At 41.8% G+C, this 16,956-nt stretch overlaps 1 protein-coding gene across 1 annotated transcript; it reads left to right on the top strand.

Moving 5' to 3' along the window:
• Positions 1-4,142: 4,142 nt before the first annotated feature.
• On the top strand, positions 4,143-16,523 carry rbbp8l (retinoblastoma binding protein 8-like; the record flags this gene model as incomplete). The annotated part of the gene is made up of 12 exons (XM_083890840.1): positions 4,143-4,203; positions 4,299-4,341; positions 5,318-5,413; positions 6,384-6,496; positions 6,639-6,720; positions 6,838-7,013; positions 9,744-9,931; positions 10,691-10,787; positions 10,901-10,965; positions 11,646-11,790; positions 15,789-15,848; positions 16,465-16,523. 12 exons carry the CDS (start codon positions 4,143-4,145, stop codon positions 16,521-16,523), a joined length of 1,185 nt encoding a protein of 394 aa, XP_083746966.1.
• Positions 16,524-16,956: the final 433 nt, after the last annotated feature.

Below are 16,956 nucleotides of genomic sequence, written 5' to 3'. Positions count from 1 at the left end.
TTCATGAGTTGTCATTGTGTTGTGATGTATTCTTGCTAATGTACAACTCCTACCTCAAAATAATAATGATGCTATAATGTTTATGCACAGATGTTCTGCCTCAGATCAAGTGTTTTGTTGTTTTCTGTCTATGAGGGATTTAAACCCACAAATAATTTCTTCTACGTTTACCTGAGAGGATTAAATAATAAACCTATCATTTCACAATAACAGTTATCGACTAATTTGATACTCGAGATTTTAAAACATTTGAGACTCTAAATTGGCAAAGACATATTTTCCTGCTGAAGCATCTCAGATACATGAGCAGAAAACCCGAAGACAACACTCGCCAGATCGACTTCAAACAATCAAAATTCTCTTGTGTTGCTTCACACAGTGTGACGTTGTGCTTCTGGTTGTGTGTTTAAGAGCTACTTTCCTATGGACTTCTCAACACCCAGACACTATTCAAACAACACTGTTGAAAACACAAAGGGGGCAAAGGTGTGGCTGACAGAACTTGCTGGTGTTAGTGGGACATCTAGTGGCAGTAAATCACTTACAGGATATCACTTATTTAGCCTGTAAGTGTCACCAAAAATGACCATAAGCATAAAAGTATACAGTCATGTGTCCTCACTGGTGATTCTCGTCTATGTATCACAGGTGGAAATAAATGGTACCAGTGGCAGGAGGGAGTGGCGAGCTTGGCGATGAAGATGATTAAGTCGCTTCTGCCTCAGCCAGATCAGACCAGTCGGGAGGAATTTGGTTCAGGAATCAGGAAATGGTGCTTCTCATATCACAGGTTCATCGTTGTATGTTTGCAGTGTGCCGCTGCTATTGTCTGTTGTTTACCATTGAATTTACATGCCAGTATCACAGTCACATTCTGCCACACCCTGCCCTGACTTAAAGGCTCATTTCACATACACACCTGTGCACCTATGTTGTACAACATACAGCGATGGAGTACATGCTTTTTGTTTTGTTTTTTACTGCAAATTAGACTTTATAGTTTTAATCACTGGTCACCTACAGTTTTGCTGTCTAACGTAATCTTAATTCCTTCGTCAAGTGTTATGCAAATCACACAAATAGTTTTATTTTTGAATATCATGTCATCAGATCTTTAAAATGTTAACACTGAATTAACTTAGTGCTGCAGCAGAGTTCTGCATTAGACATTTATTTTCAGTGCAGGCTCTCTATCCCCACAGGGCTTTATGGGACTGGTTTGGCCGGTTTTGTGGGATTTCAGCAGAACAGGAATATCAAGGGAGAACTTGCCCAGGCCTCGGTGTTTGTGTTGCTTAAGGGGACAACTGCTCCGACTGGTTTTCTGGGGTGGAGAGATGAGAGAGAGGGGAGGGTGTGGGGCGTTCTCCCACACCTCATTCTGCTCTCCCTCACACGCTCTCTCTTCAGTTTCACGCATTTTCTTCCCTGTGTCACTGTATCACTTGGTCCATCTCTGAGGTCAGAGCGGCAGAGGCAGCACCCCGGCAGTGAGCGTGTGGAACAGTCAGCTGGCGGCCTTTTGAGGTGAGTTGCTATTGATTAAGGTGTGAGGTATTGCCTGAGGGCCCGACTAGACTGGCTGACAGGTGGGCAGAGTACCTTTGAGTGCAGGTATGTATGACAGGGAGTGAGTTTGCATCCAGAAAACAATGGTGGTCTAATAAGGCCACCACACATCCCGGGTCATTTTAGCATGTGTGTGTTTGTGTGTGTGTGTGTGTGTGTTGCACCTTTATGGTGACACACTTTCCACACCAGGGTGTCATATAATGTATTTAGGCCTACAGTAATAACACATCCAGCACATTCGCAAGCTGTTTGGTCAAGTTAAGAGCAAGTACAACACTTCACCATGAATCATGTTTACCTTTATCGGGGTTTTTATGACAGTTGGGATGAGATAGAGTTAAAAATTACATGTGCGCGCGTGTGTGTGCGTAAGGTGGAGTTCAAGTGAACTGGACTGGTTGTGATATTAAAATCAAACGCGCCAATATAAATGTCAATCAAATGAAAAACCTCCCACGGGAAGGGAGGTGTTTGAGGAGATGGGTTCAGCTTAAAAAGCTGGTTCTGTAATTCTGGGGGGGGGGGGGTGTATGCGTGCTTGTATTTTTTTTTTACCTCTTTATGAACTTTTTCTGGCATAAACACTGACCTTGTCAGGACCAGTAGTCCTCATGGAGACCAACATCTGGTCCTGATGAGGCATAACCTTGTTTCTGGGGGACTGGTTAAGTTTTAGGGCAAGGCTTTAAAATGTGGTTTGGTTAAAGTTAGGGTTAGGCAATAACTGGTCATGGTTAAGGTTATGGATAAGGCTTTGTTTATACTGTCCTAATGAATGGAAGTCATTGCAATGTCCTAAAAAGAATAGCTGCACAAACCTGTGTGTGTTTGTTTGTGTGTGCATGTTTTCATTCCCTCCTCAACACCTGTAGTCCTCAGACCAGAACCTCAGAACTTGATTTCTGAGGTTCTGGTCAAACTTAGAGGGCAAGATGTGAATTATTTTTAGACATTAAGTAGTTGTGGTCAAGGTTAGGAATAAGGATTTTACAGTCCTAACAAGTGCCCTAACAAGAATAGTTGCACATTCCTGTGTGTGTGTGTGTGTGTGTGTGGGGGGGTGTGTGTGTGTGTGTGTGTGTGTGTGTGTGTGTGTGTGTGTGTGCGTGTGCGTGTGCGTGTGCGTGTGCGTGTGTGTTATTATGGGGATTTGTCTTCCATTTGGGGACAAAAAGCAAGTCCCTATAATGTAAATGACTATATTTTAAGGTGAAGAAATGTTTTGAGTTTATGATGAGGGTGGGGTTAGGGTAAGGTTAGGGTCAGGGTCAGGGTCAGGATAAGGTCAGTAGTAATTATGGTTAAGTTTAGGGTAAGTCTCCAGGAAATCAATGTAAGTCAATGCAATGTCGTCTGACGTTATGAAAGCCTCACGTGTGCGTGTGTGTGGGGGTGTGGGTGGGGGTGGGGGTGTGTGTGTGTGTGTGTGTGTGTGTGTGTGTGTGTGTGTGTGTGTGTGTGTGTGTGTGTGTGTGTGTGTGTGTGTGTGTGCGTGCGTGTGTGCGCATGTGTGTGCGTGTGTGCGCATGTGTGTGTGTGTGCGCATGTGTGTGAATAATGATCTTCAGATAGCAGAGTAGGCACATAAAGACAGACAGGTCTTTTCTTGCTCTGCTCAGGTGATCTGAACAGCCATTTGCCAAACATATCCCAACATGTCGCAAGTGAGCCCAATTCACACTGATCAAAACACTAAATATATATTCAAGGCACTTATAGTTATCCTGTGTCTGTGTGTGTGTGTGTGTGTGTGTGTGTGTGTGTGTGTGTGTGTGTGTGTGTGTGTGTGTGTGTGTGTGTGTGTGTGTGTGTGTGTGTGTGTGTGTGTGTGTGTGTGTGTGCGCTGGTGTGTGTGTACTTGTATTTGGTACCTTTTAAGGCATAAACATAAGACCAGAGACCAAAACGTGGACCTAATGAGGCATGGGGGATAATGCTTTGTTTAGCCTGTCCAAACCAATGAAAGACAATGAAATGAAGTGTCCTCACAAGAATAGATATACGTAAACCTATGTGTGTGAAAAGAGAAAGTGACACACATGCTCATTCAACATGATGTTTTACAGGGCAACACAGTCACGGATCTACACTGAAAGGCCAAAATCAGCCTGATCTGATATTGCTACTTAGTCGTGACCCTGATGCCACATGACGCACGCACACACACACAGATAAGAAGAAAAAAAACTGTGTTCCATTTAACTGCAGGCCCGAGTCCCATACCTGGAAGGACCAGTCTAGCTAGTTTTAATCAACCTCAATACGACAACAAAATTTTGCTCCCACACTTGAGAAACAGGGACGTTATGAAAGTGCACTGCCAAGAACGTGTGCTGTGTGTCCTCAGACGCACAGGAGACCTCAGGGTATAACGCCTGCGTACTTACTAACTGATTTTTGCTCTGTCAAAAGTGCAACGTTTTAGTATTTTGTCGAAGAGCTGGGCGTGTTGTGTCAAGTGCTGTCAAGCTTACAACATGTAAAAGAGAAAATTGGCTTAAGCAATCAGCTCAACCTGTGACACATAAAATCTTGCACGTCTCTTGTCTTCTAAGGTCATAGCTGCAGCAATGGAGTGCTTCAATGACCTGCTCCTGAAACTGAGGGAGGCCCATGAGCGAGAGGTGGAGGGTGAGTAGGAATTATTCCAAACAGCATTTGCTGGTCACGGAAGAAGTGAGGAGTGAGAATGTGCAGAAGCAATTGACCTTGTTTTTGACCTATAGGTTGGCAGATAAAAGTCCAAGAGCTGTCCAACAAGAAAGGCTGGTGAGTTCCTGTTGCACCATCCACATCTCTGGAAGCATGTCTAGATATCACTGACAAGAAGTTTTCACCAACAACAAGCCCTGTCACTGCCACTGCGCAAAGCTCTGCTCAGGCCTCAAGTGTGTGTGGATGAGACAGACGTGCTGGTCCTGCACCTGGCCCTGCGTTTGTTCATGTCATGTTTGGCTTGAGAGGAAGCTCCTGTTGTAACAAGTCACTCAGTCTTGGTCCTGAGTCACAACTCTTTGTTTTGTGTTCCCATGGAGGTTGAAAAAATAACTGTCAAAAAGAGCTAGATCATTTTATGTTCCTGGTACTAATTAAAGTGAATTTAAGTGAGTTAATATCAACTGCTTCCCAGGCAGGTGGAATCAAGGAAATTCACTTAGTTCCCTGGTATTTGTTCATAAAAGAACGCATTTTACTCTTAAATTAATTGTTTATCTTACAAAAATAATAAAAAACGATGAGTCATCGATAGGTACAATGAAAATGACCCCCCATGTGGAGTCTCTATTATAAAGTGAAGTCAGATGACAATATCATGGTGAACCAAAGGGCTTCCTGACGAACATACATAAACATAAAAATATATAAAGTATATTCTTCTAGATTTGAGCACCAATGGTTCAGAATGTGGATTCTGACCATTCACACGTGGTCAGATCCTCGTCTTGCATGATTGGCTCACTGAAAGTATATCATTTTTGACATGTACTCACTGCCATATAACATCCTCCTTGGATACCATTTTGTCTGCTGTGAGATCATGTCCATTCACCACTCTTGGTCTACACTAATCTCATTGTTGGATTTGGTCCACCAGTGCAAATAAGTAGGCTGCACCAAATCTCTGACCTCCTTGTGTAGGCTGAGAAAGCTTTGACCATCTTTGAGAGAGTACTGCATGTGTGACTCTGAGATTTGGCTGCTAATCCTTGTTTTGTGTGCGTTTGTGTGCATTCTTGCCAAACAGTGACACAAAGCGAATGGAGGAACTGTTCACCAGAAACCAGCAGATGAAAGAACAGCAACGGCTTCTCACAGAAAACATCAAGACACTGGAGAACAGGTGCAGATGATCTGCTTTGTGCTGTTAAAGTGCTGTTAACAACACATTTGTGCTCATGCATTCACCACTTAGCTGTAACCAGCCATTTCAAAAATGTAATGCTCCAACTTAATGGAAAACATTTGCCACCCTTACTCACGTTCTACTCGACTATGACGTGATGGTGGAGATCTTTGTTAACAACATGCTGCCAGCATTTCATGGAAAATTTAGGTCATATTGTGTGCATGTACGCACAAAATACAGATGGAGTCCACATGTATGTCAATTTTTAATTTGACCATTTCCTGTGGTGGACCCTACGAAGACAACTGTGAGCAAGTCTCCAGTTTGAATCCACTCAGGCTGTATGCGATAACTGCAAAAGCTTCCTACTTCCTACAAAAGCTTTCCAGTCCAGCTGGTAGCCACACATGTACAACACAGTAATAAAAGAAAAAACAAGGAAACAAAAGCTAGGACAAAATCCTTCTGGGTAAGAATTTACCAGGAGAAGACTTGACTTGCTAGACTTTACACACCAATAAAGGTCATATAAAATGTTAATTTTCTTTACAGTGATTTTGACCAGTATTGGACCATTAACAATACTGAGTATTGTATCCATCCCTAGTCAAGACCACAACATTATTGGAAATTATTATTCAGTATCCGAAGAGAAGGGATGCAGAGATAATTAGATCTGAGGTAGGGAGTATCTCAGGAAAATGTGTTTTCTCTGATATATAAAATATTGAATATTTGAATCACCTGTGAATGAAACTCAACAAACAATTATTATCTAATGATTCTGACAACAAAAGCTCTATTAAGATTTGAGTGACCATAGATCAAGGTCAACACCTGTTAGCACATGTTCTGTACAATTGTAGTCTACACATTTCCCCCCCGAACAGCTGCTGGGAAAGGGTTAAACAGATTGGTTATTATACTGATTGCGATGTTGTGTGGGTTTCTGTCATCTGTGCAGACTGAGAGCGGGACTGTGCGACAGGTGCACAGTAACTGAGGAGTTCGCCAACAGAAGACAGCAGGAGTTTGAAGCGTCGCAGATACAGACCCTCCAGCGTGTATCTCAAATGGGTATTCTGCTTCTGTCTTCCTAACGAGCCATCATCATGCCACAAGTCTATTATAGCTATTGTCTATTCTATTTCCTACCATTACCCGTGTGGCCAATTTCACCAATGGCGTTCCATTCTTTTGCATTTGTATATACTTGCAGTGGCAGAGATTACCAATCTAAAAAAGGAGAACAAGAAACTAAGGGAGGAAAAAGAAATCAGATCTTTAAGAGCAGCACTGGAGTGAGTTTAAGATGTGTAATTATTCCCTGATGTTTCAGAATGACTCGAGGAGATGAGAGGAGTTTTGATCTAATTGCTAATGTAGAATGCAATGTGTGTGTCTATGTTGTGTGTCAGAAGTCATAGTGACCACTCCTCAAACAGCTTTGCAGAGGTCAAATCAACCAGCTCCCCTGAGTTTTCACCCACCTCTGGTCCTGAGGCCCTCATCACTGTGGCAGCCAGCAAGGCCAACAACCAACCACCAGACAGTGATGCTGGAGTGAAAACTGAGAGAGAGCAAAGACCTGAGGGTAATGCTGAAAAACAACTGAGAACCAGAAAATGGTTTGCTTGCTTGTTTTGTTGACTACTATGCATTGAGACAAGACCAGGGTCACCATTTTTGTTTCTTTTTCCCACAGAGGTGGAACACAGACAGCTAAGGGGAATGAGCAGGAACCACTGTGTAAGTTTGCAAAAAAAAAGATCACTCTGTGGAAACATTTTAAAGCGGACCTAGGCCGGAAGTTCCAATTAACGCTGTTTTTTAGTGTGTATCTGCGTCCTTACCTTGAAGCCCTGAAGGTTCTAAACAAACAGTTCAGCCACTGCTGAGAACGCTGTGTTTTATTGTGTTCTCGGGCAAAGCGAGAGCTCTGAAAAAACCCGGTCCGGTTACGTAAACAGCGGTTCTCCGGAACAGCAGATCGTCAGTGTCTTCTGACTCTGGGTCTGACTCCGGGTCAAAGTCATAAAAGGGACTGCGGCGGAGAGTCATGAAGAAGCTATTTTTAAACATTGTTAAAACAATGTTTTGATAATGAGCAGCAGTGCATCCACCGTTCCAGAGGGGGAACTGTGCTTCTGAGAGTGGGTGTGCAGAATATACTGGCCAATCACAAGACTCTGTCTTCTGGGTGAGAAAGTTGAGTCTCAAGTCTCGCAGCTGGGAAACAACGTCAGAAAAGAGGATTACAATCGGCTCGTTTACAGCAACTCGGAGGTTTTTGACCATAAAAACAAGTTAATGTATGTAAGTAGACCTCCATAACTAACATATATGTGCAACAGGACCACTCTGTGAGCTTTAATAGACATACAATTTGGGGGTAAATTGCCAAGTAAGCCTAGATCAACACCAGCCACACCAACATATCATATCTATATAATTAACTTATAGTATAGTTAACACAAGGTTTCTCATTTCCCTCTCATTATTCTCATCTTATTCTTAGGTCCACTAATTGTTGCCGTTCAACACACGTCAAACCAAAACTGACTCAGCTCTTAGTTTTTTGAGTCCATCATCACATAAATGACTAATATTAACCATAGTCTTATCTCTCTCCTTGTCTAAAGCCGTTCCAGTGTCAAAGTCAACTCTATTTATATAGCACATTTAAAACAACCTCAGTTGACCGAAAACAGGTAAAACAAATCAAAAAGCAAACAATAAACAGATAAAAGAAGGAAGCAGTGCAATAGAAGAATGCACGTTATCCTAAATTGAACACTAAGGAGAAGTGGTATATTTTCAGTAGAGACTTAAACGTTTCTAGCGTCTAAAACATGAACATGAAAATGCAAACTATTCCATAAGAATCAATCAGCTCTAATTTTGTACCTTGATCTGGGAACATTCAGGAGCAACTGTTTGGAACAGCTTGTTACTCAGGAGTTTGGAGATGTAACAGATCACACAAATAAGTTGTGGCCAGCCCATTTAAAACCTTAAAACCGACAATAAAAATCCAAATCAATTCAGAGATACTCAATCCAGAGTGTTGCCTTCAGTTGGAGGCTTTGCACGACTTTACACTCTCTTGTTGTGAGGCAGAATGTTGCACCTTTAATACGTTTTCAGACAAACTAAACCTAAAATAAAGTAAACAGCCACAAGAATTTACGTTGCCTTCTGTTTTTCTCCATTCTCCCAGGAGTCATATAAGCCGATTTCACTGGCATCGCTCACATTACCATCTTGGAGGACAGAACACAGTGCAAACCGTGTTGGAGAGAGAAGGTGAGCCAGGTGGACATAGGAGATAGTAAATGGACTGTCACTAGGTCTAAATACATAGGTATAAAGAGAGCAATGAGATCCAGCCTTCAGCTTCAAACTGGTTACTGTTACTGACTGCTATTCTCATTTATTTATTATTTTCTATACGTGTTGTCGAGCCAGCCACCTATTGTCAGTGTCATGCATCATGAAACATGAGTGAAGATTTTAAAACTATTTATTTTCATAATAAGCATTTAACAATTGGTATTCAGATGTTTAATATTGACTGACTAATCCTCAGAAAAATCTGGATATTTGAGCCTGGAAAATCATGGAATTTTGGGGTAATAGTCAACAATGCCATTCTTCTACTCACCATAATCTTCTGAAAGGGAAAAAAAAGGACATCTCTCTTGCAGAAATCTTTCTTACTGATTTAGCAAAGTGATAGAGTAAAGAGCAGTTTGTCCCCCCTCACTTCTTTTTGTCTTTCTGTTTTTTCTCTGGCTGATGGCATGATTAGCACGCTGCCATCAGTGCTGTACTGGAGCGAGTACTCGGTGGGAGAAGAGGGCCGGCCCTCCTCATCTCGTAGCTCGTATCTCATGACCTGAAAATGTGACCTCTCCCTGTCTGACCTCTGTTTTTCCTAACCTAGAGCTCATGGTATTAATGGACTGGACCAACGACCATCCATCACACCTCATGCAAGGAATTCTTCCTCCTCAACCAGTGGACTCAACCTCGGTAGACATGTGCTCCACACTCCTGTCCCTTGCCGTCCTCAACCAATTAGGGGTAGTCCCATTAGTTTCCCCTGGGCCTTATCTGAACCCACTGACTGGGTTCATTTGGCGACAGCAGGCACAAACCAAGTGATGCAACCCCCTTCAAAGCCAAATATTCCACGCTTTCCTAACATTATCCCAACTAGCCAACATGCCAGCTCCAGAAGGCAGGCTTTTGGGTCTCCCTGGCCCAAAAGCAGCTCTCCTCAGTCCACAGCAAAGGAACCAACTGTGGTGTTCCGCTTCAGGAATCCAGAGCACCATGAGAGTCAAATCAAACACCAGGAGAAACAGGAAAGCCAGCCACCCAAGCCTGAGAGTGTCTCCTCTGGGGAAGAGCTCCAAGAGATATGTGAGGGTCCTCTGGACCTTTCAGATCATGGGAAGTCTAAATCTAGCCAAGCTCAAAGAATTAATTCACCCATCGCCTTTCAAGGTGGAGACAGAGTCCAGATTAGCCCTGACAATGCTTCAACAAATCCTCCTGTTCACATAGTGGTATCATCACCTTCACCTGTCTCCCTGCCATCATGCTCTTCGACACCACCAGTCAAACACCAGGAAAATGATCCTACCTGTGATCAGAACCACAAGGTGAATTATATACCAAGTGTATGTGTCCAATATTGATACTGATATCGCAACCTCAAGTATCCTTAGGCATGGGATGGTATGAGATTCCAGCAAATGACAGCAAAATATCGCATCACAGTATTGTAATTACAACTGCCTTTAGCCATCAACACAGTAAACATGTTGGTCCAAGTGCAATTTTATGAAATCCAATTTCTCAATGAGACTAAAAACAAATCTTGACGATACAGTTGGGAATTGAATAACTGCAACTGCAAATCTACATATAATCAGACCCAAACTGGCATAGACACTCTGTTAGAGCTCTACAGTTCACACCCCAAGGCTATTGGCACTTGTTCAAAATTTAGTTTTGGTTATTTTTCCATTACTATAGTACCACCTCAACATGGGCAGAGTCAGCGTACCACGTCTGCAGGAAATGTTGTTTCATTCTTGATACAAACACACAGTGACGAGCAAATCAGTACTTGAGTGTACTAAATCATTACAATCAGTTAAATAAAAAGATTAGGCAGTCCTTTTAAATGGCCGTAGTCAGGCTAAAACCATACCTAATCTGTGCATGGGAACAGGATTAACAATAATCTCATCATCACAGGTAATCAACGATCGGGAGCAAGAGGAGGAGGGGAATGGAAAGACAGCCCAAAGTAGCGAAAAGAGGGTGCCTGTACTCACCATATCATTACGTCCAGGTAAAGAGTTTAAAATGAACGTGTCGTGTGTCCGACGGTCCGTGTGCACTGGTATCTGCATTTGTACTGTGCACAGGTGACTAACACTTACTTTCATCTTGTTTCTGGAACAGTAGTAGTGCTGGAGACGCTGAACTCTGCTCTGCAGAAGCAAGAATCCTTATCATCAAACGGCAGGGTGAGGACACTTCCATGAGTATAGCCTCTGTTATTAACACATTTTGTTCTGTCAGTTTCATGCGTGCAGTGCAGTGATAGTACCTGGTGCTTTTTTAGTACCTGCTCTGACAAAGTTCCAAGTGAGACTGCCGGCCATCGATAGGTCAGAGAGTGTCTGTGTCTTTACAGGAAGAGTCATGAGCGCGACTTACGTTAAAAAGACTTAAAAATCCTGAAAATCTCCAACATTTAGCAAGAAAATGTTTAAAATCTCAATATATAACAGAGGAGTCTGGTGTATTTAGCTGTTCAGCCATATTTCAGTTCAGTGACTGTGTCAGTCTGTGCTGATTCTTTGAACAAATCTTTTTAATCAACTGATTCTCATGATTCAGTACAACAAAAACAACTGCTTTGACCGTCACTACTAGTCACTAGATTGTGTCACATATAAAAACATCACAGCAGTTTCATGCAGCCGTGCTATGAAAACCTACCCATGTTGAGGAGGAACTAAGAAGTGATTGAATATGACATTCCTAATGCCAAATTGGGTAGAGCCGAGTAGTGCTAGAACTGTATAATGGAAAAGGGCCAAAAGAAGTTTCAGAAGTGAACACGGCTGCTCAGAAAACTCGGCTGTTCAGCAGTTTGATGGGATAAATGTGTGTGGTACTTAAGTTTCCTCTGTCCCTTCAGTCATCGACACCAGCAGCTGAGACAGGAAGCAGCTCCGAGGAGCGCGATGACGAGACGAGCATGTCAGGCCAAGAAAGCAGCCAAAGCGGCAAGAGGAAGAGGGCATCTGTGGAGACAGAAACCGACCGCGACTCAGACACAGACAGTAGGCATCAGTTCACATTTCTGGTCTTTGTGTGTCTTCCTTCCCCTTTCTGCCTCCTTGTTGTCTCATCTTGGGTGTGGTTTCACACACAAAAGTAACCAAAACAGCTTTCTCTGTGAAGTGTTTCTTCCTCACCAAACACAAGCATATTGAACAATGTACTTTTCATCCTCACAGACATTCAGCATGAAAAGAATGGCAGCGAGGAGCCACAGCAGAAGAGGATGGTATCACGTTGACCCGGTGAACTCACTTTACCTGCATCGGTTCCTCATCATTCTTGCCACTTGGGGGCAGTATAACATGCTGAAAAGCAACTGAGCGGCACATCATGTCATATCACCTTTATTAAATGAATACGGGTTACAAGTTTCAGGGAGTTTTACAAAATCTCTGACTAAAACGATGCTGTAAAGCTCTACAGAGCTCAGGGAAATATATATATTGATTTGTCAAATCAGCTGTAGGAACATTTAATTTCATAGTGCATGTAGTCATTTGGTTGACTGTCAATAAGAATAATTTGTTTCTAGCAGATTTACAATGAAATATATTTTTAATGTATAGGGTTTTTCCTTGTCTACCGCCCAGTGTGCTCCAACATCCTCTCAGGTTGTAAGCAGATGAGCAGATGTAAACTAATGCAATAGAGGTTATGATGATGAGTATTTATAACCGGTTCGTTAGCTTCTCACAGCTTCTGCCACTGAAACTGTGGAGTACAGTGCCCCCTATTGACCTAAAGTGATTTCTTTATGCCCAGATGTGGCCTTGTTTGCTTGCAAATATAGACATTTATTAATAATATGTTTAATATATTCAAATGCCACAAATAGAACCTTTAATGGTAATCAAGTTAAGAGACTGGTCCTGTCAAGAAAAGTCTAAATATGCTAACTGGGATATTTCAGTATTGTACTGCACTTTGTGTCATGTAAAAAATTGAGTCACTGAACCAATATGACAAAAAAAAGACATTTATATAATATTAGAGGCATAGACTGTATAAGAATGGTCATCATAGTCCCGTAGATTAGAGCCGAAGACAAAGCACCTGAATCCTGTATTCTCTTGAACTAGTGCAGTGCCTGTAGGAAGTATGTATTTCTATAGTAGGAGCTGAAGAAGATTTTTCAGTTATGTTAATGCATGATAAGGAACGTAGAGGCAAACCATAGGTGTATGTTTCACTATTTAGTCACGTGACTGTCAGCCACAACAGCTAGCTACACTAATGCTAATCGAACATTTGCATTGTGCCTAATGAGGTTGCACAGTGTTTGTATTATGTTGGCTCTATGCTAATGCTAATCATAGCCTCGCTAGCTTACCTTTGGAAACAGGTTCGCCAAATTAGCTGCAAAGTAGTAGCATGCTAATGCAAAAATAAATATGTGCTCGCGTATTGGTGAATGGACACCTTGTCTTTTCAGTATAAAACCATGTTCAGCGGTGTCCTCCAGTGGAAGATTGTATATACTGTAAATCTATGAGAAAATGAGCCAATGTCTCTTGATTTATAAAATCAGTAATGATTTGTTTTAATGAGAAGCTTATTGTCTCAGTCTCAGTTGAATGGACGACAGCTACTAACCCTGAATAAGTCCTGACTCAAGGCTTCAGAACGGGAGAAATTCTTCGATACTCTGCTTTGCAGATGTTTCAGTATTTCAGGAGGAAGTTCTTGTTAGCATGTGTGTCAACATGATTTAACATCATTGGGATGTTAAACTGGATGTAAGCCCAAGCAGCGCCCTCTGTTGGATGCCATGGTAGTTACTTTAGACAGTCTGATGGACTTTGATTCTGTATATTTTGAACTGAAATGGGTTTTTAAGGTTCAAGTTTGAACTTTAGCCCCCAAGTTCATCTGGATATCTGAATTTGTCAATGGGTTAACATGTCAGCACTCTCATTATTGTTCTGAAACAACAGGACATTTCAAGACCACCAACTAACTTGACCTCACATTTCAAATCAACTATTGTTCTGCGAATCCCTCAATCTGTACTCATACACTATACATCTATACTACTATTGTAGTATTTGTTGTTATTTTACTTTCCCGGCAATTGCCCGGCTATTTTTTGCCACAGAGTCTCCACCCCTCACCCCCCTCATTGTCTCCCACCCTTTCTCTCTTAAGTGACCTAAAAAAGGGACAGAGAAGCATGTTCCTCTTCCCCTTTTTCGTTTTCAGAATGCACACATTTTGCAAGCGTTAACTTTCCACTCACTGCTGTGACGGCTCGTGGTAAGCTGGAGATGAAAATGGAGGCGGGTCATGAAGCTGGTTATACCATCCTTCCATTGGTGATGCAACACTGTAAGGTCCATTTTGTGTGAAAACAAAGAGTGTATATTAATTTTTTTATTCATATTCATAATTAACAGGCAGAATCAGCCATTGTTTACTTAAAATGTAACATGTTGTTTTTCCTTTCTTTTCTCCTTGCACTTTTTACTCCTCTGTGTACGTGTGTGCGTGTGTGTGACAAATACAAAATCTATTTTCTTTGTTTACTCGGTTTGCACTGGGCCAACTTTTTGCTAGTTTTGCCATGGCAGGTCACAAATGTGTGAAGTTATATTGATTCCAACTGTCTCTTCATTTCATTTGAGTCCATTAAGTAATGGGTCAATGTTAGCTCTGTTAACTAATGGCAATTAACTGTGACTGTAAGTGTACACTGTGTGTGTGTGTGTGTGTGTGTGTGTGTGTGTGTGTGTGTGTGTGTGTGTGTGTGTGTGTGTGTGTGTGTGTGTGTGTGTGTGTGTGTGTGTGTGTGTCTACGTGTGAATGCACTTCATCTGATGCTGAAATAAATTTCCATTCTTGAATGTAGCTCCTGTTGTTGCTTATTTATGTTTCATACACATTTACCACACACACACACACACACACTTCTGATGAGTGTTCTGGGAAACAGAAGTAGCACTGGGTCTGACACATGTCCCTTGGGACATCGTGAGAATCCGTTGTGGCGTGATGTAAAGACCATCAAAAGTCTGTGGTGTTGTCAAGTGATGTGATATAACGTCACTGTCACAGGAAACCAGCTACATGAGGCAAACTTGTATGTTCTGGACACAAAAAATGTTTGAATTGAAGCTTTTGCCAATTAGTTTCAAACGTTTCATATCAACATTTATTATTAATTTAAAGGTGAAGTAAGTAGTTTATAGTGCCATCTAGAGGAGAGGCTGAAATTTACAACAAAGAACTGCTCCTCTGCTCACCCCCTCCCTTCCCTGAGCGCTACGATATCCTCAGCCGGTCAAATGTCGTCCTCGTCGTCTTTCTCCGTGTCAGCAGATGAGGTTCGTGAGACGAGGGAGAGGGCGAGCTACCGTGGCCGTAGCAGACAAAGCGGAGAGAGTGGAGGCGGGACTTCCGCTACAAGTAAAGAGACGCTTGATTTGTTCGCTGGCGTTTGTCCTTACAGGCTCCCGTAGAAACATGGCGTCTCGCTGCTAACAGTGGCTATGCAACCGCGGCCCGCGACCATGTTATTTTACATGACTTTTTGAAACACTACGAAAATGAAACAAAAACTATTATACAGCGACTAGACAATGCAGGAGCACATAATATGTATAAAAACGTGGATTTTGGGTTATATAAACCCATAAATACTACACATTGTCCCTTTAAATTGGGCACCCATAGGTGGAGGGTTACGTCTGCAGAAGATGTACACTATCTACAATATATCCTTTAATTAACCAGATAAAGATTCACTGAGATTAAAATAAATCTCAGACCTGGCCAAAAAGCAGCATAACAATATCTGAAATTGCAATCATGATACACACAAATATAGCTGTCACACACCAAAAAAGAAATTAAACACAATGTCCAATCAATATCCAATAAAATAATAAAAGAAAGAACATTTACAGTGACTTTTGTGAATTATTACTGAATACAGGTGCATCCAGACAAAGAATAAGTGCTTTTCTGCCTGGAAACTCATGTTTTTCCCTTGTGTTAACAGCTCAATCTCCCATACCAAAGCCCATAGACAAAGGCATCAATTTTGCATCACAGCGCACAGGTAATGTTGATCCACTGCTGCCTCCCACGGGGAGTTTTGATGGATCATTTTGTGACTCGTGGTGTTTAAAATCCTTCATTTGGATTTATCTAAGTGACACAAATTCACCTTCTGAGGCTGCAGTTGACCAGCACCTCCTGTGTCTCCAGTCTGCTAAAATTGCAAATTTTCTCTGTGGACTTGGTGCAAAAGAGTGAGCAGCTAGAAAAGGGGAATTTTTAATGGCAAAATAAAGATATTGTTTCGGTGAGAGCACTGCACTCTGCAAAGTCAGTGTTTGTGTTAGTGTGTCAGAATCATTTTTTACCTAAATACAAGTTGCTGTGTACGAGTCACACAAGCTGCAATTCCCTGTAAATAATTACAATAATTCTGTGGTTAATAACAAACTCATTTCCTCCTGAAGTTTGAATAAAATGTACCACTAAGGCATCCGAGTGAAAGAGACATTGTGTCTACACACACACACACACACACACAAACACACACACACACACACACACACACACACACGATCATTCATTCAACATTGAATCTAACTTGTAAACATTTGCACTCTACCTTTCTCTGTCTTTGTTTCGCTAATCGCAATCCTTTCACTCTTTCTCATCCTCAGCTCCACCTCCCTTCATCCCTCTCTTCATCATCAACCACAGCCTCAGAGTTTCAGAGTGAAGCTCATTTTCTAATCCTTAATGTTGATTAAGGATTAGAGCGGAAGAGGCCTGGAGCGTTAATGTGTTAGTACTGAGCTAGGTCAACACACACACGCACACAGACAAACACACACACACACACACACACTGCCTGCCCTCCATGATAGCTGTCATGATAGTCTCATTTGAATACACGTTAGTGCTGCCCTGCACACTATGGAAATGAGCTCACCATGTCCGTCCATACATCCATGGACACATGATGGATTGTGTATTCATATTATAACTAAAAGCTAAAAAGGTGTATCACTATAACCTTTATTTAACCCTATTCGCACAGTCACTAAATATCAAAATATTCAATCAATGAATGAAAAAGGAATTGAATAATAGCACTTTTTGTGAATTGTTGTGGTAGGTTATGGCCCAAGGAAGATTATGATTCGGTTTTG

The sequence above is a fragment of the Microchirus variegatus genome (genome assembly GCF_963457635.1).
Source record: "Microchirus variegatus genome assembly, chromosome: 6".
In the NCBI taxonomy this organism is placed as follows: Eukaryota; Metazoa; Chordata; class Actinopteri; order Pleuronectiformes; family Soleidae; genus Microchirus; species Microchirus variegatus.
This window is presented reverse-complemented; position numbering and strand designations above follow the sequence as displayed.